Genomic DNA, 25,570 nt, shown 5'->3' with positions numbered 1-25,570 from the left:
GAGTGCGCAGATGCAAGGTCTATTCTGACGTGCGCGGGGGCGCCAAGATGCTGAAGGCGCAGTGAGGAGAAGGCCGAGGCGGACAAACGTGCTCCGATTACTGGGCACTGTCGCAGTGATTCACGATTGCCGGAACTCGCGCCGTCAGTGCAGGCAGGACGACGACTCGACTCACCGATGGAGGAGCCGAGCCGTTTCTACATGATGTCTTCGTTCGGTCAGGCGCCGCGCGAGCGAGGTGGGGGGTGCTCCGAAGCCTTTTTTTTCCCCCTTTCTCCCCCTTCCTTCCGCCGCCTGAGTGATAGCGGCGCTGGCCAATCGGGGGCTGAATCGTCTTTGACTGACGTGGGTTCCACCAATCAGGATAGGCAAGCGGGGCGGGTGTAGTGGCTGTCCCTCCCATAGCCGCCATTTGTCTTTTTCTGGCCGCCATGATGAGACGGCGACGCCAGTTATTAATCAGATTCTCCATATCTTCAATAATGGGGCCGGGCCGCCTATTCCCCTCGATCCCGCCTCCTCTATCGCGCCCTTTGCCGCATAGGGAGGGGGAGCCGATTAAAATCGGCTTTTTTTCCCTGGTTCAGCGAGGGCCCCCGACATTCATGGTGCCCAGGAAACGCCGTGGATCGAACCAGCACACTAGGCCCCCACTTGTCTCCTCAGAGCTGGTTAAATGTCAAAGCTTGGCTTAAATCGGTGATGAGTCCTTCCCATTGTGACCCCCAGATATTTTCTAGTTAAAATTAAGTTGTTAAAATGAGGTCTGGCTGGGAATTAGGGATTATATCTTTTTGGGGGTGATAGCTGACCGGGGGGGGGGGGGGGTTGGGGTGAGATATAACTGGGTGGAGAGTTGGGGGGTGGGGTTGGAAATTTTATCTTGTTTGGGGTGAGATATGGCGGGGGAGGGATGTTGGGGGTGATATCTGACGGGGGGGGGTTTTGGGGATTATATTTTACTGGGGGTGATATATCTGGTGGAGGGGGAGTTGGGAGTGAGATTAGGGGAAGGTGTGGGTTGGTAAAATATGCAGTCTTTAAGATGTCCTTTATGAATTGGGAACTTTGGAGGACTTTTCAGTATGTTAGTGTTTCTTCTCCACCTGAGCCACCTCCATTCTGTATTCAAATGTTTGTCCTGTAGCCTTTCTCCCATTTCACTCATGTACCTTTCTATTTTACTCGGATATTTGCCCATAGCATTCTCACCACTAAAGACAGAGTTCTGAATTCCTTACAGCTATCTTACATCTTTGATCGTGCCCAAGTCTGGAAGCATTCCTTGCATTAATGATGGTAATAGTTAGGTTGTCCCTCTGCTGCCTGTCCTTAAATTCTTCCTTTCCTAATGTATTAGAACCCTGTAATGTGTAACCTTGGATGTAGCATTGCCTCATTACGGTTTTGTGATGTGACAATCTGAATTCCTTGTTGTGGCCAGCCAAGGTTCAAAAGTCAATTTAATGTCAGAGAAATGTGTACAATAGACATTCTGAAATGCTTCTCAGATAGCAACCATGTTCCAGAGCTACTAACAAATCCAGTTTATGTGCTTGTGCTTGCTCCATCCTCTTTTCAATAGCTAAAGTTATTGCAACTGTAGTCTCACAACTTCTTTCAGATGCGAAGGAGTAGGAAATCTTGTATCTTCCTTCTACCTGGTGACAGCAGCGAGGTACAGCACGGTCTAGGCAAGGATCTTTCATGATAGCTGCTGCTTTCCTATGGCAACGTTTCATGTAGATGTGCTCATTGGTTGGGAGGGCATGTACAGGGCTAGATGATCTACCTTTTGTAGGATTTTGGTGCTCCTGTGCCAGGCTGTAATAGAAGGGTCTTGGCCCGAAACGTTGACAGCGCTTCTTCTATAGATGCTGCCTGGCCTGCTGTGTTCTACCAGCATTTTGTGTGTTGTTTGAATTTCCAGCATCTGCAGATTTCCTCGTATTTGATCTACTGTAATTTCCAGTTTGCTAAGTATTGTGAAATGCTTATGCAGGATTTTGTCTGCAAGTCAAGTTATTGCATCATCAGTGTTTCATATTGAGGGAAGGGTGGTGAATCAAGGCTTCATTTTAGGAATTAATGCTCTGAGATTTAAGTTTTGAAATGTTGGAAACAATTTTTCAATTCAAAGTAAAATTTATCATCAGTACATACGACCCTGAGAATTTTTTTCCTGTGGGCATACTTAGCAAAGCTGTCGAACAGTAACTGTAAACAGGATCAATGGACAACAAACTGTACAAATGTAAATATAAACAAATAGCAATAAATAACAAGAATGTGAAATAACAAGATGAAGCATCCTTGGAGTGGGTGGTGATGCGAGTCCTGAGGGACCTGTACCTTCTACCTGGTGACAGCAGCGAGGTACAGCAGGGTCTAGGCAAGGATCTTTCCTGATAGCTGCTGCTTTCCTATGGCAACGTTTCATGTAGATGTGCTCATTGGTTGGGAGGGCATGTACAGGGCTAGATCTACTACCTTTTGTAGGATTTTCCACTCAAAGGTATTGGTGCTCCTGTGCCAGGCTGTAATATAGCCATCAGTACGCTTTCCACCACATGTCTATTGAAGTCTGCCAAGAGACAGTTGGATACATGTTTATGGCCAAGACCTTTTTATTGTATCATTGTTTTCAAACTTCCAATTTTAAACAAATCTAGTCTTGGGAATGTGGAATTGTGCATAACCTCATAAGCGAATTAGATTCTGCTCAGTTTAAACAGGCAGGAAACTCTCAGTAATGGCAAAAACATCTTTTTAATTGTGCTGAAGGCATCTTGGATCCACAAAAAAAGCTTAGTTGATTTATTTTTTCGACATGTTGCTAGCCATCATACTTGGAGAATTTAGGTAATTCCTGACTTTACAAGTTGTAGCTGACATCACGTCTTGTTGAGAGGAAGAACTGAAGATGATGCCAAGTATTCTGTCAGTGATTGCCAAGTCGTTATTCTGATCCATTTTTTCATATATCCCTTTTTAAGATGACTTTGGGCAGAAGAGGAGGAAGAGAAGTCGCTGGAGCAATGAGACATCTGATCAAAAGACGGTGATTCCTGGAATGCCGACTGTGATTCCACCAGGCCTTACCCGTGAGCAGGAGCGAGCTTATATCGGTAAGAATACCCACTAGCATCACTTCTGATAAACAGTTCGCGTCATAGGGAAAAGGAAATTAGCAGCATCTTGGACGGGCGTGTTTCGCAATGTTCATGTGCAAAACTTCATAGTTGGCGATATGTTTATTGCAATCTCTTAAAGTTATTGAATATATTGGGGGTGCCACAATAATTAGTTATATCTTGGTGAACTATATGTTTATTGAACATTTGCCTTCTCATCTTTACGCTCATGGCTTCTGCTTTTACAGACATTTTTAATATAACTTTGTAAATGAAGCTAGATTCTGTGCGATGTTCTGTTTGGATCGGCTCAGTAAACTTAAATGTGGTGGGTGTATGAGATGCTCACGTTCTATCTTACAATTACAAATTGCGTCTTGCCCAAAATTTGGCGAGGGCATTTCGGAGCTGTTTAACATGTAGCCTGCGTGCCTGCCGGGGCAGGTGGATCTGCATGCATGTCGGGACAGTGCAGCTCTTGGCAAGGTAAAATCCTGTACTGTACTGCTGTAAAGAAACGTGCAAAATGCAGCAGCGATTCATGTTAATCTGCAACTTTTGAATTCAGTACCTAGAGGTCCATTGCTGTAACATGTGGGTACTTGGCCAAGTAAATCAGTCAGCGTTTCACAATAACTCCAAATGTTTATTGAATTTTTCTTAATTGTATTAATGTTTTCCATTCCCCTCGCCTCCCTCCATGTCTCTTCAATTTGATTGCCATCGAAAACATTGATCAGCCTTGCATTTGGTTATTGTTTCGTGTGCATTTGCTTTTGCTTGCACAGGGACCTTTATTTCTGGCTGAGCAGACAAAACCAGGATCGGAGAAGTTGAGAGTCCATGAAGTGTTAGTTAGTTAATGAGCAAAGGCCGTTGTCTTACTTAACATTATATTTCCACTTTGGTAGAAAATTTCACATTGCCAGGAGTACGATTTCAAAAATTGATGAGTAGACTCTGAAAGCTCGAAGTTTGAAATAGTGCTGATTGTTTCTGCTTTGTATGTATTTTTTTGTAGTTGTACGTTGTCTGTAACTTTCATGATGTATTATCGAACAGATGCAATTCATAATTGGCTGTCATGGGCTTGATTGGATTATGCTAATTGGCATATCATTGATTAAGCTTGCTCAGTGTCCTGCCTTGTAACTAAACCCCGAGTCAGCTATCTTGTGGAGCCTTTATCTAGTGGTAAAAGTTTACAAACAACACCAGCAGGTGTTGTAGGTTCAGCCTCTGGAAAAAGTTGTCCCATCTGCTTCTGTGTAGCCCTATGGGTGTTGTTGCTTGATGTTTGTGCTATTCCCCAGGCTGTGGTTTGTGACACATTCCTGTGCTGTTAGCTCCTGTTTATATTGTAAATTCAAGTATGTTGTGTACTTGTGTACCAATGAGGTGACAAAGATCAGGAGGCCGGTGAATTCTTAAACAAAATTAAATCAGGAAACGACAATTTCCTCTTCCTTAAGAAGTCTGGTTGTTTCCTGTCTTGACAGTAACATGGCCTGCAGTTAGTTGAAGGTCACTTACTGTTTGTATGCAAGTATCACACGTGAAGAAAGAGAAGTTTATATTCCTGGGAGCAAGCTGCTTATAATGTGACTGCTGCCTACTGCAGTTCATGTTCCCTTTGCATTCACTTGAGGGATTTAGTTCATTTCTCTTCCCAATGTTGTAAGGGCAGCCAGGTTGCAGATTTGGAGCAGGAGTGGGCCTTCTATTTTTGTCCTTAAACCAGGGAGTATTTGTAGCCAGGTGTTTAATTTGTGTCGCACTACAGCTTAGCAAGATGGCTAAGGGGGTTTAGTGGAAAATTGTGGATCATATCCTGAGTGGTTTGGTCTACTTGACAGATGTTGATGCTTGCCTGTCTGGAAGATAACTATCATCAGATTTAGCAAAGCAATTTTTACTGAAAAGGAAATAAATTTTGGGTAATTGATGAGCACCAGGCCAAGATACTGGATAATAATTCTAGGTTTAGACAGTAACTGAACAAGTTACCATTCGAGTGTTTGAAGAGAATAGAGTGAGGCTCCAGAATACCATTTTTCTCTTAATCTGCAGATTTACTGACCATAGAGCAGGTGTTTCCCAGTGGAATAAAAAGGGTTGATGCCTAGTTTCTCAGAAAACTATTTCTGTGTTTCCTTACGTTTGCAGACTCTTGCCCTTGCTGTGTCCCATAATGCGTACCTCTACTGAGAAGTTTTTGCACACAACGAGCAATTCCTCTCCGTGTGAGGATTTGTGTAGCAGCAATGAATTGATCTTGTTAGCCAGCCGTTTAGCACTGCCCAGCCAAAGCTGAGGTGAAATGAGTTCTTCACTCTAAGCTGTGTTGTTCAGGGCTGTCGCTCTTCACTGGATCGAAAACAAGAAACTGCAAATTTCAGCACTTCATGACAGAGACTTCATTATTTGGGCTTGTAATACACTTTTCCACCTTCTTTCTTCCCCTGTCACCTTCTTCCCTTTTCTCCCATCACCCCAAAGGAAAATACATTTTATTCTCTGTAGGGTTTTGATTATTCTGTCTCGACTGCTGAGTCTGCAGATTTAACCTGTTAATTTGTTCAGTTCATTCTCCCTATTAAATCAGATATGTCCGTCTGTACCCGGACTTGAAATTGGGCCCAATAGAGTTCCATGGCCAGGTGTTAACATCAGCAGGGCTGGACGAATCACATGGCCCCTGAACTCAGACTAAATTACTAGTCTGGAATCTAGATTGGCCTACAAGTGCTAACTTCCAGCCTGTTCCAATTATGTTTGGAAAATTTTGTGATACAGAAATGGTTCTGTTTGAGGTTTGCGAATGTTTATTTTGAGCTTGTTGAAGTCCTGCTAAAAATGTAAAAAGGGTGGAAATTGGCTTCCCTTGATTGGATTAAGAAAAAGGCTGGTGACTTTTTAAATTAAATCAATTCTTCCAGCCCTGAAAGAGCACTTAAGCTGCCGACTTAAATCAAGCTTTTTAATTTAATGTTTTTTTTTTCATATTGTGGCAACCCTAATATTTACTAGTTGTAATGTTAATGTTTTCCTTTGACACAATTACAGAGCTCGTGTTTTAATGGTATCCATATTAGGATTGTGTTGCAACTTGGGCCAAGCCTCTGTTCAATGTTAATGAAATGCCTCATTTCTTGATTTTAATTTTTTTGACTAATATTCATGCTGTTGAAACGTTCATTGCACTGTCTCCAAGCTCCGTGCTGTGTGTTGATAACGATTTGAGAATTTATGTAACTTTTCTTTTCCGTCCTTTTTTTTCCTAACCTGGTTTCTTCCAGTGCAACTACAGATTGAAGACCTGACTCGCAAACTGCGTACCGGAGACCTTGGTATCCCCCCAAACCCTGAGGACAGGTTGGGAAAGTTTTAAACCAGCTGACAGTAACAATTTTCCTTTTCAATACTTGGTGTCATCGCATAAGAAATGTGTGATGTGGTTTTATTGGAATTGCTAATCTCACAATTGTGGTATCCTTTACCTGACGCTATTTTCAGTACAGGAATGGAAATGGTCACCTTTATTACTTTTTTAAATCTCTTGAAGTTAAACCATATTAACTTAAGTTGGATAGGGGACAGCTGTGGTCTAAATTCATATTTTTTGTTTTTCTGATGAAGGTTAGTTAAGAAGTAAGGCAGTGAGTTAATGTGATAAGCACAAGAATGAAGGTCTGGGAGCATCTTGTCAGTAACTACTGGCGGTAGTGGCAAAACTTTGATCAATGTGCCCTTGAATTCCAGTCCTGCTGTGGTTAATGTGAAGGCTCCACAGCTTTGCAGAGAGGTGTAATGTCCTTGTTCAGCCAATTGCATAGTCTTGCCTCCATTGCCGGGCTTGTGGCAGATAAGATCCGATGTCTTTTCTCTCCCCACCTGGTCCATCTCAGCCTTGCTCTATCCAGCTACCTCTTGATCCAGATCAGAGTTCTTCTTTCACTTCAACCGTGGCAGGTCTTCTCTCGCTGCGCCTGCTTTGCTTTTAACAAGTGGCCCCTATTTCTTCTGATGCTCAAAGTGCACAAGGAAGAAAATGTGTTTCATCACTACTCGACTTGTCCTTGCTCTGAAAAGGTGAAAATAATTCAGGCCATCTTTGCAATCTGCTGGAATTTGAAAGCCCATTGTTTGATTTATCCAAGCTAGTTAATTTTTATTTGTCAGAAGATTCGTCGTGTCCAATATATTTTTGCTCTCTTTTTCATTTCAAGAATCCCACTTCTTCCAGGTTGGTCATGAATATAGCAGACAAGCTGTCCCGAATGGCTGTTAACTGCATTTGTGCTTTAAACATGCCAGGTCCAGTTGGACAACTTGCCTCAAATTCGCTTGAGGCACTTTTGCCATGAAGTTTGCAATAAATTGGGTAATAATCTATTTCAATTAAACCTTTTAGCACCTACTATTTCCAGAGCACAGGTTGATGTGAACTTGCAACAATAAATGCTTTTAGTGCTGAACAGAGCAAGTCTTAACCATCACTGAGGTAAATCTTAGGGTGGAGTGCGGTGTGGTGCCTTGTTCATAGGCCATTTCTTAACATTACTCGAGTCTTGTTCAACAGGCTAATGTGAACTTCTCTTAATTCCATCACAGGAGGGGGAGGGGGATCTCTTTTTAAACTAATGTATATTATAGACAAGACTGATGTGGTTACAAAGCAGTACTCTTGTTGCTTGCCTGCTAGCACAAATGATCTAAGGTCTTCCCACATAGACTAGGAAGTGTGTGGCTTTTTAAATCAGTGATGTGGCCTGCCTATTCCTGCTGACTTGCCCTGGGAATGGTAATCATGAGGGTGTACGAGAGAGAAATTTTGAAATGACCGTCTTATTGTGTCCTTGCCCATCTCTTTATCCCACCCCTAAGCCAGCCAGAGTATGACTGAGAATCTTTGCTCATGCACAATGTTCTGACTAAAATGTAAGGTCGCCCTCTTAACAATTCTATTTTCTCCTGGAATTAGCTTTTACTGTGTTTAGTGACCGTAAAACCATCTTAATACACGTGTTCTACATTGGTGCATGGTTGCCAGGAGTTTACATTGGGACCTTTAAATGCTCTTTGTAACCAATATTCTTTTTTAATATGCTCCATTGCTTATTTAACCATTTTATTTTCCATTTAATAATTACGTCACAATTTGAATCCCATAGTTACATTCTTTCAGTTTGAACAGTTTAAGGTGCTGGTTTTGGTTGATCTTTTTAACCTGCTGAAATTTTTTTATTTAGAATACTTTCGGTTTGCTGCCTTTTTTTTAATGGTGACATTAGGAGGTGACCACAGCTGTCCTTCAGTAATTGTTAAAACTGTAAATAAGTATTTACTGAGTAACAAGCTTTTATTTTTATTGTAATGATGAGAGGAGAAACTTGCTTTCGTATCTGCATGCCGATAGTCGAAAATGTTCCATTTGATCAGGAAATCCACTGGTCCTGTCAGCCAAACATTTAGATACTAGTGTTGGAAGTAGTGACTCATTTGATGGAAAAACTCAGCTGCTGGGACAGCCAGCTTAGCACATGTTCAGTAGTACAGATATTGAGGCAAACACTTGCAATAGTAATGCACCAGAAAGGTTTTCACTTCTGGGAGGTAGCAGGTGCAGGATAATCGGTTGGGAGCCTTTATCGTTGCACGGAAAGACCCAGGAAATGGCGAACTTCAAACTATTCTATGGCATCTTGGGCACGGAGGACCTTTGGGTTCCATCGTTGAAGTGATGGGGCTGATGCACTGGGGTGTAGAGACCTGGCTGGAATCTGACGATCCAGAATTTCTTTTTTAATTATAAAAGCCTGGAGATACAGATTACATTGAGCCATAGTGCAAAAAATGGAATGTCACTGCAGAGAATTGTTCATAGGAAATGGAGAAAAGTTAGTAGTTCTAAATAATTACTTTCTTTTTCTGCTAACAATAGTAGGTGAGGGGTTAGAGGTGGGCAGGGGCATAAGATATAGGAGCAGTATTAGGCTATCTGCCCCATTGAGTCTTTGCTATTCCACCATGGTTCGTGTATTTTCCCAAATTCTCTGCCTTCGCCCTGTAACCCTTGATGGCCTCTACCACCACTTTAAATATACCCAATGTTTTGACCTCCCCAGCAGTAAATTCCACAGTTCACCGCCCTCTGACTAAAGAAATTCCTCCTCGTCTCTGTTCTAAAGTGCATTAACCAACTTTAATGACTGATGCTAGAGATCTGAGGGAGGCAAATGGCAAATTAAAAGTAATTTCTATCACTAGAGTTAAATGTAGCAGCTGACTGCCCTGATGGTCTGCTCACTCTGGTTTCAGTGAAGTACTGCAGAAAATGTTGAATGCATTGTTTGTAATCTATCAAAATTCTGCAGAAATGGCAACTAACGTCAAGACAGACTGAGAGGCAATAGATAACATCTGTATTTAGGATATTTCTTAACCAAAATCAAGTAGAGTTAATGTTCTATGAAAGGGAAGTTGTATTTTTACAAATTTACTATAATCCTTTGAGGGTGTGACAGACGAGGTCTGTAATGTGGATTTCTGGATGGTATGAGCACAAGGGTTGGGGCACGAATAACTAACGGAAGTGGTTTGGATAAATGTAATACTAGGGTTGGAGCATGTGCGAACGAGACTGAGTGACAAGATACAGTGAAACGAGGAGGTGAGAATGGAGTTGCCACCCTAGAGAGTAAATGAGGTGGAATCTATTCAAGGTGGAGATTGAGCGATAAGAATAAATAGCCCATAATCAAAATGGTGCAGCTGCTCGACGGGAATAGTTGAGCTGACTAGGATTTGTCCTCTAGTAAGAAAGGAGCCACACACCACTTCATTAAAGTTTTCTGTCAGCGCTCACACATTAAGTGGCCGCCATTAAGTGAAGAGGGGACAATTCACCTCAAATCTTGTGTGCAATTCCCTGTCAACAGCTTTAATTTGGTGATCACGACTTTAATTCTTTATAGAGTAATTACTTGTGTTTTTGTTGGGGTTAAAACTAATTTACATCTGGCCTTTAATTTAAATTTGAGAGCACCAAGATGAGGCCCTTAGTTTTAATTGGGACTTGTGTTTTCTATCCTGTCAGATCAGACAAGTGAGTGTTTGTAGTGAGGAGCAGAGGACTGAAATGGCTGCAGGACCAGTTGCTTTCTATTGGCTGTTTGCAGCACAGGGCAGACTGATTATGTTTTCTGTTCTGCATTATGTCGCTGCTGTCCAATTAGTAATTAGGTGGTCTCAATCATTTAAAAGCATGTTTGGATTCTGTGGGCTGAAGCTGCACAGGCTGACTTGTGAAAGTATTTGTCCTTGAGCCTTCAGCACATGGTGTCTAATTAGCCAAAGTAACTAGTATTGAAAAATGTGCCTCCGAGTTCGTAGGGTTGTAACGATGTGGATCGCAGCAGATTCATTCTGCTTGCGCGCTCACAAAAGGAATGATTGAATTCCCGATTTTTCTGACTGAATCCTTACGAAAAAATGGATGTGAACAACTGAAACAATTGATTCCATTTCGAAACTCCCCATCTTCCATTTGGATGTTGTATGTGTTCAGATTAATCTTACAAGACTTGTTACAACCCTAGCAACGACGAGGCCTGTGTTTATAAGAATGAAATGTTTAATTCTACGTATATTGACCTACAAACCCCTGATTTCCTTTTAACCAAAATCCCCCTTTGACTCCTTTCTAAAACAAAACTTTTAAAATTTATATTTAGACAAACTAATAGCAGGGTTTACAGGTGCACTGCGTGGGACCCAACCTGCAATTCATGGTTTGGAGAGAAGCTGAGCTTTTCCTGACCATTTTTTTTCTTCATTTACTTCTATACAAAACAAACAAAAAGAGGGGCCAGAGAGCAGCCTGGGACTGCCAGTAAGGCTTAACACGTCTCTTTAGTACCGATCTCAGAAGTAGCAGCTTTAGTTCAGTAGGTGCAGGAGAGCTACATTCGACATCTGAAGAAACCGGAAAAAGGCCATTCTATCTTGATTAACTGCCGATGGTACCAACCACCAGACAGCTCCCACCCCCCATCTTCTCCCACCCCAACCCTCCCACAAATCTGTTTAGTGCATAACTTACCTTGAGTTCTATGCAGGTTAATGTTTTTTTTTGCTCAAAAGGTTTGTAAGATGATAGCTGAAAGTACAATCTTACAACGTCACCATAGAATAAGAAAGAACACGCTTTTACAATTAATGAGCTGTGTGGTAAATCAGTTTCCAAAATCCCCTTTCCTTGTAGGGGCTGGGAGGGAAAGCACCTCTTGTTGACTGAGTCTGCGTTCAAAGTTCAGAAGACATTCAGTGGGACAACACAATGTATTGGGGGTCAAACTCGCACAGAAACTGTGCCAGTGGCAGATGTAGAGTGTAGAAATCCCTCGTTCGATGCATCGAGTGGTTTGTGGAGACCAGAAAGGATATTGTTGTTTATTAGTAGAAGGCAGATGCCTTTGCAGTCTGGGCTTTGCTCCTCTGCACAGAGTGCAGCCGTGCCCCCTGAGGATGTTCCTACTGGGACTCCTCATCCCACGCCTTGAAAATGTTATCTCCGTGTACCTGTTATTTGGGTTGATGCAGTTAAAGCCTTTGGCGTTGGGCATCTGTGTTTTCTCTCTGCGGTTGGATTTACTTTAACAAGTTCTCCATTTTATAGAATAATGGGACTTGAACTTGAGATTAGGTTACAGTAGGAATAAAGAAAATGGGTACTGGCACGTTGCACGCTTTGAGTTTGTGCCACAGACCCTTGGAAGATTCTTGACCATTTATCAGTTTATGCCTCTTAAAGAGCTGAGGCAGCAACATCTCACCGAAACTGGTCAGGTCCACCCTCAGCTATGATGCATGATTGAATGGACTAGAACAGAAGGGCTTTCGAGAGCGCTGCTCTTCACGTGCCACTTTACTCTCAAAGGGAATGAAACTAGAAGGTTGGTCACTGGAATGAGCAAAGGATTTGTCCGATTCAGAGCATCTCCAAAGCATTGCTAAGCCCAGTTCCACTTTGCTCTGTTGCTGTCACAGTTGTGCACGGGTGGGCCAAGTCTCGGGGCATACAGAACTTGTTTGTCTGGGTGGGGGACTAGATGGTATTTTTCTGTTTGAATGCAGTCTGCTTAGTCAACAAGAGTGCTGGCCCTGAGTGCTCACGTGACCTCAAGCTTGTTCTATAGTGTAAAATGTTATTTGATATTTTCCTAAAACTGTCTCATTAAATCCCTGTTCACAGCCTTAGCACACTTCCAAATGACTAGCTAACCTAGCTACTGCCTCTTCAGTCAAAGGCGTGACCACTGAGTGTTCATTGTGTTCCAAGTGCAGACAGTGACGCTAACCAGATTAACTGTTCAGGAACCATAATCAGCTCAGGTTAACAACTTTCCTCATCTTGGCGCCTCCAATCAATTGCGATAGCCATGGTAACACACTTTTGAGAATAAGGTGTTTCAGTGAACTAGGAAAATGCAGGAGAGGTGTTCTTAATTAAAAGATGCAATAGAGCTACTAAGGTGAACCGGTAACTAGTGAGGTGAACGTGACATGTTTGTGATTTCCTGCACAGGTCTCCTTCTCCTGAGCCCATTTACAACAGTGAGGGCAAGAGGCTGAACACCCGCGAGTTCCGAACTCGGAAGAAGTTAGAAGAGGAGAGACACAATCTTATTCAGGAGATGATTGCCCTGAATCCTGATTTTAAACCCCCAGCGGACTACAAGTACGTTAAAATCATTTAGTAGGTACAGAGAAAGCGCATTTAAAAAGTCCATTATAAATTTAAAACGTTCCTCCAATGATCTAAAGCCAAAGGTTCTTTAGGAGAGCAGGAAAAATCAGAAAGGCCTCGTGTGGAACTGAACGTGAGAAAGGGTGGTGAATGCGTTGCCCCAGTGGTTCTGAAAGGAACACAAGCCCGTAAAGATGCCAGGCAGCACTTGTTTATTGATGAGCAGGTGTGCTTAAGCAATCAGGTAGTGTACCACATTACAGCGCCAGCAGCCCCTGTTCGATTCCAGCCCCACATTCTCCCCAATTCTGCATGGGCTTCCTCCGGCATCCTGAAGATGTACTGTTTGTAGGGGAATTGGACACATGGGTATAACTGGGTGGTGTGGGTCTGTTATCCAGCTGTATCCCTAAATAAGTAACAAATAAAGGGGGGGGCAAGATCTTGAACTGTCCCTTAACAACTTGAAAACTGTAATTAATTGAATGAAACTGTTGCAGTGTTGCTGCCTGGATTTGCTAAATGCTCCATATCACCCCTTGTTTGAAATACCCACAAAAAGGTGCAGTTCCTACCTTGTTCAGAATAACCCTGAAGCGGCTGGCGTGACTATTGTTACTGGGACCTTTTTTTGGCTGCAGGTTGAGGAACAACAGTGACAGCAGTTCATGTCAGGCAGCGTAATGCCAGTGCCCTGGGTTCAGCTCTGCTGCAGTATGTGTGGAGTTTTTAATCCTCCACAAAGGTAATCCTCTACATAGCACCATCCAGAGACAGAGAAGCAGTTTCAGCGACAGGTTACTATCGATGCAATGCTCCTCAGACAGGATGAAGAGGTCAATACTCCCCAATGCCATTAGGCTTTACAATTCAACCGCCAGGACTTAAGAACTTTTTAAAAGCTATTATTAATGCTTTTTGAGATAGTGATTTAGATGCATATCATTTTTTACTGAGTTAAGTATTGTATGTAATTAGTTTTGCTACAACAAGTGTATGGGACATTGGAAAAAAGTTGAATTTCCCCATGGGGATGAATAAAGTATCTATCTGTCTATCTATCTAATGTTCTCCCCCTAGTCACATGGGTTTCCTCTGAGCGCACTGGTGTCCTCCCACGTTCCAGAGATGTACGGGTTAGGGTTAGTGAGTCGTGGCATGTTCTGTTAGCGCCCAGAGCGTGCTGGTACTTGGGGGCTGCTCCCAGAACGGCCTTGGATTGTAAGTGTTGGTTGTTGAGGCAAGTGGGCGTAGTTCACTGTGTGTTTCGATGTTTATGTGACACTCAAGCTAATCTTTGATGCAGAGATGTGCATCATCACATTGAATGTTAGGGTCAGCTTGAGGGGCTAAGTGGCCCACCCTTGCTCCAATTTCAGATGAAAAGTGGCGGGCGGCTCCAGGCCAGGTATCAGATCAGCACATGAATGTGCAGCTGGTCTGACCCATTACTGCTCCCTGCCATCCTGATCCCACAGACCCGCCCACCCGCTCGCTGCAGCGGCAGCTTTTGCGTGCTGGGTTTTAACTCACGCTCCGTTTTACTTTCCTCAGGCCACCAGCCACGCGTGTAAGCGACAAAGTGATGATACCGCAGGACGAGTACCCGGAGATCAACTTCGTCGGATTGCTGATTGGACCCAGGTAAGGAGCTCCCCCGGGATGAGTACACCCTTGTGGTGTAATGGGCTGATTGATGCTTCTGTGTTCTATATGGAAGCGCCAAGCCGTCGGTTGTGAGGTATGGGTGCTACCTGTGCACTCCGACACTCACCACCTTGTCATGGTGGAGATGCTTGTGAATTCTGAGGTCCTGGGAGTAATGCTGTCTGGGGCTTAGCTCCTGCTACAGTCACCCATGGCAGTAAGGTCAAGGGGGACGTTGCAGACAAAGAGTGATCTAATCTTTTGGAACTGTAGTTGCTGTTGCGGAGACCAAGGTGACAGTTGAGCAGTTTGCCTGGTTGTGGTGATGTTGTTTGAAATGTAACCAAGGCTCTAGGAAATTACTGGCGGCTCCTGTTATTAGAAGTCCCAGCAGTAGAGATTCTGCAGATGCTGGAAATCTAGAGCAATGTGCAAAAAATGCTGGAGGAACTCAGCAGGTCAGGCACTGTTTATGGACACAAGTAAACAGTTGACGTTTTGGGCAGAGCCACTTCATCCGTCCTTGGCCTGAAACGTCAACTGTTTATTCCTCTCCATTGATACTGCCTGACCTGCTGAGCTCCTCCTGTATTTTGTGTGTGCGTTGCCTCAGCAACAAGGTGGTTTAGCCTTTCCCCATTGAATTGACTTTATTACTTACATCATTTATAAACATGAGTAAAAATCTTTACGTTACGTCTCCATCTCAATGTGCAATTTATAGTCATTTATAATAGACAGTATGTACAATATAACAGAAGTACAGTTGTGTCAGCATGATTTAATCAGTCTGATGGCCTGGTGGAAGAAGCTGTCCCGGAGCCTGTTGGTTCTGGCTTTTATGCTGCGGTACCGTTTCCCCGGATGGCAGCAGCTGGAACAGTTAGGGTCGGGGTGACTCAGGTTCCCAACAATCCTTCAGGCCCTCTTCAGCACTGGCTTGTATTATAGTCTCATCCTGATTGAAACAACTAAAATCTTGTTTTGGACAAAGGGTTTTGGTACTGAGGCACTTTCAGCTTTGAACTTCCCACCATGCAGGTGACATTGGTTTCCCTCTTCAAGCCTAAACGTTTTGTGCATGTTGTAACTTAGTATGCCTCGGCCTGGGTGTCCTGGCTTGTTTCTGAGCCCTCTCTCGCTCTCTCTATCAGGGGCAACACGTTGAAAAATATTGAGAAGGAGTGCAACGCCAAGATCATGATCCGAGGGAAAGGCTCAGTGAAGGAAGGGAAGGTGGGTCGGAAAGATGGACAGATGCTCCCCGGCGAAGATGAGCCACTGCACGCGCTGGTCACGGCAAACACCATGGAGAATGTGAAGAAGGCAGTGGAGCAGGTAAAGCACCCCCCTCAAATTGCCCTTTCCCCTTGCCTGCTTATCCACATTCAAGCAGAGATGAGAGCCCATTGGGTGATTGGATTCACTATAGCCCATTTTACAACATAGGTCAAGGGCTGGTCATCAGTAGTGGTTCGAAACCGGCTGGCTCCTTTCCATCCACGCTAGGTTGAGCGTTGAGCTAGCAACTCGGCCTTTTAATAAAAGAACAAACAAATGGCCCAATCAGTGCTGTTGCCCACCCGGTTTGCGATTGGGAAGGCTTGAGTGCTGCATTTGCTGAAGTGACAGTAAAGCAGCTGCTTGTCGATTTGGTAGCTTAAATTCCAACTACAGGATTAAAGTTTTTGAGTCACTGCTCTAAACAAGGGATGATGACCCTCTATTTGATAAATAGGATTTGCTAAAAGATCAGAGTCGGTTCACTTTGATGTACAGCCATTCTCTTGTTCAAACTGCAACTTGCGTTGGAAAATTAGAGTGGTTTGATGTACGTTGACAAAGTTAATTTTTTAACATGCTTCACAACGTCTGGCAGAGTCTACAAGGACTCATTAGGAAAGTGACTAAAATCTTGTGAAGCACACCGAAAGAGATGGAGGAGTTCACAAGAAAATTCTGGAGCTTGGGGTCACAGTCAGCTTGCTGAAGGTGCACAGGAAATTAGAATGATGGAATTGAAATGAGTCCTCTTGTCCCACCTCATCCATGCCAACCAGGACTCCTGTCTTAGTTCGTCCATCTTTCCGCTCTGTGGATATGCCTGGGATCGCGGTAATGTGATCTCATACCAGCCGGCTGGCGTAGGGAAGGGTGCGGCTCTGACTGAAGCTGCTGCTTGTTTCTGTGCAGATCCGAGGTATCCTGAAGCAGGGGATTGAAACTCCCGAGGACCAGAATGACCTGCGGAAGATGCAGCTGAGGGAACTGGCTCGACTCAATGGCACCCTGCGGGAGGACGACAACAGGTACCGCTTTCTGCATGGATGTAGTTAGCAATTACGGTGAGAGGGCGATAATGATGGAGCAGACTCAACGGGTCAAATGGCCTATCTGCTTCTCTTCTTGGCATCAACAGCACTATCTATGTTCACTATCTTAATGCTCAGCAGCATATTGAGACAGACTCCATTTTCATTTAAAAGAAAAACACACTCACTTCTAACTGGTACCTCAAAGCCTGGAGACAAGGTCATAGAGCCTAGAGGACTACAGCTCGGAAACAGGCCCTTTGGCCCATTTATTCTGTGCTGAACTATTAGTCTGCCTAGTCCCATTGACCTGAACCTGAACCATAGCCCTCTGCACCACCCCCTCAGGTTCATCTTAACTATTGCACCTAGCTGATAGGAAAGTGGCTTTAACAGAGTGAGGGGTCTGTGCTTTCTGTGTGAGCTCCTGGGTTTGTGTCTTCCAAGATGAAACGACGACTTCATTGTGCTTCCTGTTTTCCTGAGCAGGATCCTGCGGCCCTGGCAGAGCACGGAGCCCCGAAGCATCACCAACACGACGTTGTGTACGAAGTGCGGTGGGGCTGGACACATTGCATCTGACTGCAAGTTCTCCAGGTGGGTAACTGTTGCTCTGAACTCGCGGAAACTGGGGGTGGTTGTCTTAAACTGGTGTTACAGATGGTGTTGCTTGTCTGTCCTACCCAACAGTGACAGGAAGCAGGTGCTGTTGAGTTTTTAAAAGTGGAAAAGCTGTTGCACTGGGGCGGGTTCACTCTCTCCACTTTGGAAATCTGGATCACTGGTACGATTAGTCGTAACTGCGGTCTTCCTTAGTTGCAATGGGTGACCGTGACGTCTTCTGTGTCTTGTCACATCCTTCACTCTCCACGCAGCATTACAGAAGTACCTTCCCGGTTGTTGGATCTGCATGGAGCTGATTTTACATGCTAGGACGGGTATGTCCTTAATCTCCCCGGGTTATGAGACCCGCCAGCTCCCCTCAGCTGGTTTAGCCCACCTTTCAAAGTGTTGTACTGGGCTGGAGCCAATATCACCTGTAAACAGCTACTTCAGGCCACTGCTGAGAGTTGACTGGGGAGCCACCCTAAGTTGACCCTCCCTGGACAACTTAAAACGCCCCTACAGAAGGTAAAGATACAAGATTTCTATGGTGCGCACCTCCCATTTTGTGAAGATTGAACATTGATTGAGAGTTGAGGTGGGGGGGTTGTAGAGTGATTTGTTGCATTAGTATTGTGAACACTTTGCCTCCGTTTGGCATCTAGTTACCTTGTCTCTTCTTGTTGGCCTTCAACAGGCCAGGCGACCCACAGTCAGCTCAAGACAAGGCGCGGATGGACAAGGAGTATCTCTCGCTAATGGCTGAACTGGGAGAAGCGCCGGTTCCAACATCGTCGACATCAGTGGGACATCCAAGCACATCGCAGCCCAGCGTCCCGCGCACCACAGTCCCCAATAACACCCAGCCGCAGATTCCAGTGAGTCCCAGCATTTCCTTCTCCTTGGTGTGTGGTCTCATTACCTTTCCCGTTTCTCCTCCTCTTGGATAATAAAAGGGGACATGGGTAATTGGAGGAAAAAATGGGGGAGGGGTGGGTGGGTCTTTTACAGAGAGTGGTGGGTGCGTAGAACACCCTACTAGGGGTCATTATAAAGGTAGGTGGATAAAGGACACTTGAGTACGTGGATGATGGCAAAATGGAGGGCTGTGTGGAAGGGAAGGGTGAGATTGATCTTAGAGTAGGAGAAAGGGTTAGTATTACATTGTGGGCTGAAGGGTACAGTACTGTGCTGTACTGTTTTATGTTCTTAAAACCTCACTGATCCTCGACCCCATCTTAAAGAGATGACCCTTCTCTCTTTAAGCGGAACCTGGCTGTTCTCTATCCCTCTTTCCATTGCTTGTTCTTACCCACTCATTATAATTTATGAATTTACATGATCCTGTTTCCAAAGTATAGTCTAGATCATCAGTCATTCTGGGTGCAAAATGAGCCCAGTGTCAAACAGCCTACATACCCGAGAGCCAATGTTCCCTCTAATTTGTAATGACCAGTGTGCGCAAAAAATCTTGCGCTATGTGATTTTTATTTTTTGCCCTGTGACTATGCATGCTGAATAATTTCTTCAGTAAAAACGGTCTAAATAAGCTAGTTCTAAACTCTGCAGACAAATCACCGGAAACTCCACATTGTCAACACCGTCCGCGTCAGAAACCGGATAAGGAAATGTGACTGTACGATTGTGAAATATACTTAACATGCCAACGAGGCAGAGGGTGTCAACCTTCTGTGCGTAGTTTGAATTCCTTTGTGCACTAGTAGTGAGAGGTGTGTGTGCATGCACAGCTTAGAGGGAATATTGCAAACAGCCCACCCACCCCAGGAGTCCAGGAGGCCTGTAATGATAGTCTCATAGCACAAAAGCTGGCCCTTTAGCTTAACTCGTCCATGCTGACCCAGATACCCACTTAGGCCCAGAACCCTCTAAACCTTTCCATTCCACCTAGCTCCCAAATGTCTTCTGAATGCTGTTATGATTCCTGCCTCAACCACTTCCCCTGGCAGCTCGTTCCATGTATGCACCCTCTACATGAAGAAGTTGCCTCTTGGGTCTGCTTTAAATCTTTTTCTCTAGTAATTCTCTTGTATTCTCTAGTTTTTGGTTTCTTTTCCTTGGAAAGTAAGTTGAGCATGATTGAATGGCAGAGCAGATTAGGTGGGCAGAATAGCCTAATTCTGCTTCTATGTCTAATGGTTTAAAAAAACAACATTGTGCACGTTCACCTGTGTGTCTCTTGATTTTTTTCCACCTCTCAGACCCACACACTCCCAGGAAAAATAGTCCGAGCCTGCCCAAGCTCTTCCCAGTAGCTCAGGCCCTTGAATCCTGTCACCATTCCTGCAAATCAGTGATTCCACTTAAAATCAGAGAAATGTATATCCTGAAATTCTTCTTCTTTGCAAACAATCATGAACACATGAGATCCCCAGAGACCTCCCTACTCCCCCCACGCACAAAGCACAGCAACGACCCTCCCCTTTCCCTACTCACTTCCACAAAAAAGCATCAGCACCCTCCACACAGCAAGCAGTAGCAAAGCCCCCAAGAAAGACCACGATCTGCAGAATAAAAACTAATCTTTTCCCCCAATAATTTGATGTAGCACAGGCTCGCTCGCTCTCTCTCACCCCATAATAAAAGGAAAAAGGGGTATCCCTTTCACAACGAGAGGGGAGACGTACCAAAACAACTCACTATACAGCGCTGAAGGTCTGTCGCGCCAGTGTTTTCCAAGTTCTCTGCCCGGAGAATCAGCAACAATCATTCCCCCACCAACTAGAGAGAGCGCACAATTTGCCAAGTACACAGGGCTCTGACAGCAGATCCGCTGTTCCCTATGTTCCGCTTTCTCCCGCGACGTTTCAGTCAGCGGCATAGGCCTGGAATCAGGGCTGCAAGACCTTGGAACCCTGAAGGCGTGCTCCTCTTCTCGGCCACATCCTTGGGATATGGTCAGGTGGTTGCTCATGAGCCCCCAGGAGCGGGTGCCACCACTAACCCCAGGTCAGGGTCTTCAGAACCCAGTCCACCCTGAAAAGGACAAAGAAAGACATGAAAGGTAGAAGTAAGGCTACGTCCACAGATGGACACAAAGTAGTTGCCATTGTAACTCCGACTCCAACTTCTGCTCTTACTCCATTTTACCAGGGTGGCAAAACTATATGATTTTATGGCCCTCCTCCGCCACCTCACTGCTTTAACGTGGGGTGGATTCTGAGCCGAGCGGGAGGGTTGGGGGGTGCTGTGGATCGCATGTCAGGTCTGCACACACTGGGAGCTCGTAGCTGACTATCCGAGGCTTAAAAACGAGTTAGCTGGACAACCTACGATGTGGGGGTGGGTCAGAGGGTGACGTTCCTCTCCCGTTTTACAGAGCAGACCTCCGTGGATGAACTCTGGCCCCTCAGACAGCTCTAGACCTTACCACGGGATGCACGGCGGCCCAGGAGGGCCGCACCCTGGCTTCCCGCCCCCGATGCCCAGCATGAGTGGACATCCGATCCCGCACAACCCCAACGGGCCTCCGCCGCCTTGGATGCAGCCGCCGCCACCGCCGATGAACCAGGGTCACCCACCCGTGCACCCACCTATGAGTAAGTGTGAATCTCCTTGGCTGCGTGAATCCTGGGCCATGTTCAGAGGGCCCAGGCGGGGGGTGGGAGGGGTGGTTGGTGGGTTCTTTGTTCCAAGTCAGAACTGGAGCCTTTGACCAAGCTGGTTCAAAGGACAAGGCTGCTATCACTTAAGTAATGCAAATAAAACGAGCATACTGTGCAACTCGGTCAATAAACATAAAAGTAACGCGTAGAATACAAAACTGACACACAGATAACTGCTTGCTGCCATCCTCTCGCCTGTGTTTAGTGGGCAGCGGAGGCAATTGGTGTGGATAATGTCGGTACCCTGCGCGGTACTGCTTTTATGAGCAAGACTCCTCCAGCAGTGGGAGAGAGGACGGGCAAGCAGTTGGGTGATGTGTGGCTTGGAGAGAAGAGACTGAGAGTGTGTGTGTGTGGGTCGGGGTGGGAGGTGGTACCGCGGGTCTCAACGGCAAACCGTGTTGCTGTGGCTGTGATTCGTGCTGCTTGGCGTGGCGTGGGGAGCACTGAACAGTTCTAACCTGGAACCAAGACACAGGCACTGTGCGGATTTGCAATGACGTGGCCACAAGTGAGAGGTTTGAACCGACGGGGAAGGCTGAGCAGGCTAGAACAGGAGAGGGTGAGGAGGTGAACAGGCAGATCTTTAAAATAATGAAAGGATCTGGTCTGTTAATAAGGCAAAGCCAAAAGAATGAGCTGGCAATGTAAGTGGTCCCGGATAAACCGGGGCCTGAATTCAGGAGAAATTTCTTCACTCCAAGATTAGGGTGAGAAAATGTAATAAATTTAATCACGGGTTGGTCTGTTGGCCTCTCAAACCTGCTGCTGCCCTGCACAAGATCAGCTTGCCATTTCCCTCGTCCGCCTTCCCACCTCGCCTCCGGATTTTATAAAAGAACACTTCTCCACAAGTCTCTGCTGTGAGCGTAACAGCCGCTGGGCATCCACGGCCCCGTGGGTGTGGCGGAACTGAACAGCCAAGGAGTGTTTCGGCGGAGGGGTGGGGTGGGGGAGCCATGGGCGGTGTTGCGGTGCTGGGGGGGGGGGGTGCGCGGAGGCTGGTGTGGTTTGTACTTCGGCTGCATGAGCTGTGGTTCCCTTCGTCAGTGTGGTGGGAGGGCAGGATTGCCCCTCCATCACCCCCTGCCCCACCCCTACCCACCTCTCTGCCGACAGCGTGGGTCACCAGCTCCACTACCGCATCTCCCCTTGCAGGAAGTCAGGCAAAGCTAATGTAGCGAGAAGTAAACTCGTATTCCGCTCCCGCCCTCTTCGCCACTCCCTTTTTTTTAGAATGTAAGGGAGTTGACAGTCATTTCTGCGCTGAGACCGTGAGCCAGTGACTTTATTTCTGTACAGGCGACTCCTTGTCGTGTCTGTTTGCAAGGGTTTAGTGAAGCCTGCGCCTCCACCTCATCACAACCTCCTTTCTGTTTCTGTGACAGACATGATGCCCCATCCGATGGGGATGATGCCTCCACCTCCCCCACCGCCAGCCAGCCAGCCTCCGCCCCCGCCCACCGGCCCCGTCCCCCCTTGGCAGCAGCAGCAGCAGCAGCCACCGCCGCCACCTCCCAGCAGCAGCATGGCCTCCAGCGCACCCTTACCCTGGCAACAGAGTGAGTAAGGATGCATTTCTACACTTCGTTTGTTATTTTGGAAAGCCTTCAGTAAATGCTTGTTGATGGGCAGTGTCATCAAAAGAATCGTTCACTCTCAAATCACGCTGGATCGCTTGCTCCCTGTGTCTAGTTGTTGAGCTCCGTCCCTGTGTCTCTGTCCAGTTGTCCAGCTCTGTCCCTGTGTCTCTACCTAGTTGTCCAGCTCTGTCCCTGTGTCTCTGTCCAGTTGTCCAGCTCTGTCCCTGTGTGTCTGTCCAGTTGTCCATCTCTGTCCCTGTGTCTCTGTCCAGTTGTCCAGCTCTGTCCCTGTGTCTCTACCTAGTTGTCCAGCTCTGTCCCTGTGTCTCTGTCCAGTTGTCCAGCTCTGTCCCTGTGTGTCTGTCCAGTTGTCCAGCTCTGTTCCTGTGTCTCTGCCCAGTTGTCTAGCTTCCTCCGTGTCTCTTAGTTGTCGTTCTCTTTGTGTTTCTGTCCAGTTATTTAGCTCCCTCCGTATATCTGTCTAGTTGGTGAGCTCCCTCCCCGTGTCTGTCTAATTGTTTAGCTTCTTCCCTGTGTCTGTGTGTCGTCCCTTCCCTGTCACTCTTCTCTCCGCCCCCCCCCCCCCCACCACTCCTTGCTCTTGTCTCTGCTTGTCCCAGTTTCACCTCCGCCTCTTCTCTCTGTCCCCTGTGCTTCAGCTTGGCGAACTCCATGCTGACCCCCGACTGACTCAGCCGCCCTCCCCCGGTGCCGGCCCTGGGCCGCACGCACCCTGTGAAGATCTCCCGGGCAGCTCCGCTCAGTGCAGGCGGGATCGACCTGCCTCAGTAACAGGCCTGTCCTGGAGCTGAATGCCCAGTTTGTGCGTAGCACTCACTTTCCAAGTGACTGCCTCTGTGCCTCTCTTGCTTCTCTTGCAGATACCAACACCACGACGACTACTGCGGCGACAGTCCCTCCGTGGCAGCAGCAGCAGCAGCAGCAGCCGCCTCAGGCCCAGCCCACGCCGGCCTCCAGTGCGGCCCCTCCTCCGCCGATGCCTGCCGCCCCTTCTATGGTTCCCCCTCCCCCTGGGGTCCAGCCTCCCCTCCCCCCCGGAGCCCCACCTCCACCACCCCCTCCTCCACCCGGCACGGCCGGTATGATGTACGCTCCCCCACCCCCTCCCCCCATCGACCCCGGCAACTTTGTGATGATGGGGGTAGGCGTCCCGGCAATGCCCCCCTTTGGAATGCCCCCCGCTCCGCCCCCTCCCCCTCCCCAGACTTAAAAGACCCCTTCCTTAATAACCCGTACCCTCGAAACATGTACAGATAAGGACATTCACTCTAAAGCCAGTGTCATGACTGACGCAGGAACTCGCCAAGACACGCTTTTTGTGGAATTTTTTTAAAGATTTTAGAACAAAACAAATAGTAGGCACAACTGTAAATGCTAGAGAGCAGCCTCTGTGTCTCAAGGGGACAGAGAGCCTGCCATTGTGTCCGGCTCGGGGAAGTATGGGAGTGCAGTTGGTTGTCGATGAGGGGGTGGAGTGAGAGGGAGGATGGTAACGCCGCAAGCAGTTTCTCATAAATACACCAAGTCTCTGAACTGCGTCCGGCTGTGGCCAGCTCATGATCAGGCGAAGGGGTCGGAGTGACTCTTCCCCTCCCCTTACCCCCTCCTTTTCCCTTTTATTGAGGGCTTGCGTGCGTGCGAGTGCCTGTGTCTTGTGCATTCCTGAATCTGCCAGAAGCTGCATCAGTATTCTGGAGGTTAACAGGCTCAGCGTCTGCTGGAGGAAGTTGCCTCCGGTTGAACCAATGCCCACTACAAACTGGTTGTTTGGGGAGGGGAGCGGGGAAAACAGGGATCAAGAATTTGCATTGTTAAAGGCAGCAGTATCACCTGCGGTTCTCTCCATGGTACAATGATCAGTTCAGAAATGAGAAAGTTCCACTTGCGAAATGGCTTCCTGGCTGTTTCCAGCAAGAGTACCATATTGGTAGCTCGCGCTGGGCCCCCGGGGCTTTTGGCAGTGGCTTGTTTCGGAATGCGTAATGCTAGTAAATGTTGCACAGCGGTCGGGGGTTGTTTTTCTTTTAATTGTTGTTACGCCAACCAATGATCTTTCCTGGTGTTCCTCGTCCCCCCCCCATCCTCTCACCTGATCTTTGGTGCTACAAGCAAGAGATATACGAGGAGGAGGAAGAGGTCTGTGCCTTCCTCCAAACCCCAAATTCAGAATTATCAAGCACCCTCCTGCTGCAAGAAGGTGGATGGGGCCTCTTGCTCCCTGCCAGATCCTGAACCAGAGAGTTCGTGGGCCGTTGGTGCAGCCGTCGCTACCTCGGTTGCCTCCTGCTCTGCTCTACTCCCGTTCTCCAGGACCTCGTCCCTGCCAGACTTGGGGGGTGGGGTTGTCCCTTTAAGCTGTCGACTGTTGTCTTGGGGGTTTCGCTCTGTAAAATGTTCTCGCAGGAATGGTGTGTAAAACTTTTTATTTTAGCTCAAGGTTGGAAGCCTGGAGCACTTCCACAATTTGTTCCCTTGTGCTCTGTCTCAATGTGAAGCATTTAAACAGAGGAAGATTAGCAAAATAAACTCCTGTGTTTTCTTACAGTTTGTCAATTCTTGTGCTTTTCATGGCCTGGTCTCTTGTGTATATTTTCTCTTGCATCCTCGGGAAATGGCTATTGTTACTTCTACAATAACACACACAAAATGCTAGAGGAACTCAGCATGTCAGGAAGCATCTATGGAGAGGAATAACCAAGATGTTTTGGAAAGAAACGGGGCAGAGTAAGGTGGGGGAGAGAGGAGTACAAACTGGAAGGTGATACGTTACCTTTCCAGAGGTGTGTTGGTTGGCAGTTCCTTATTGTGTAATGGACACAAGCCGCTGATACAGGTGTGACTGTGTCTTACGCATTCCTGAACCTTGAGAAGCTCCGATGGTGATGGGGAGTTGACT

General features: G+C 46.5%; 1 protein-coding gene across 5 annotated transcripts; it reads left to right on the top strand.

The window, feature by feature from the left end:
- sf1 (splicing factor 1) lies at positions 1-25,218 on the top strand. 5 transcript variants are annotated; one of them, XM_073031250.1, is made up of 12 exons: positions 1-238; positions 2,997-3,128; positions 6,434-6,509; positions 12,724-12,876; positions 14,440-14,529; positions 15,687-15,870; positions 16,726-16,841; positions 17,334-17,441; positions 18,145-18,325; positions 20,785-21,004; positions 22,459-22,632; positions 23,535-24,926. In XM_073031250.1, the coding sequence occupies exons 1-12, from the start codon at positions 178-180 to the stop codon at positions 23,882-23,884; spliced, it is 1,845 nt and encodes a 614-aa protein (XP_072887351.1). In that variant the 5' UTR covers positions 1-177; the 3' UTR covers positions 23,885-24,926. The 5 variants fall into 5 exon arrangements, with proteins under 5 accessions (XP_072887351.1, XP_072887350.1, XP_072887352.1 ...); XM_073031249.1 differs by having other exon boundaries at positions 22,459-22,636; XM_073031251.1 differs by lacking the exon at positions 22,459-22,632 and having other exon boundaries at positions 2-238.
- Positions 25,219-25,570: the final 352 nt, after the last annotated feature.

Source organism: Hemitrygon akajei, chromosome 28, assembly GCF_048418815.1.
Source record: "Hemitrygon akajei chromosome 28, sHemAka1.3, whole genome shotgun sequence".
NCBI classification, from domain to species: domain Eukaryota; kingdom Metazoa; phylum Chordata; class Chondrichthyes; order Myliobatiformes; family Dasyatidae; genus Hemitrygon; species Hemitrygon akajei.
This window is presented reverse-complemented; position numbering and strand designations above follow the sequence as displayed.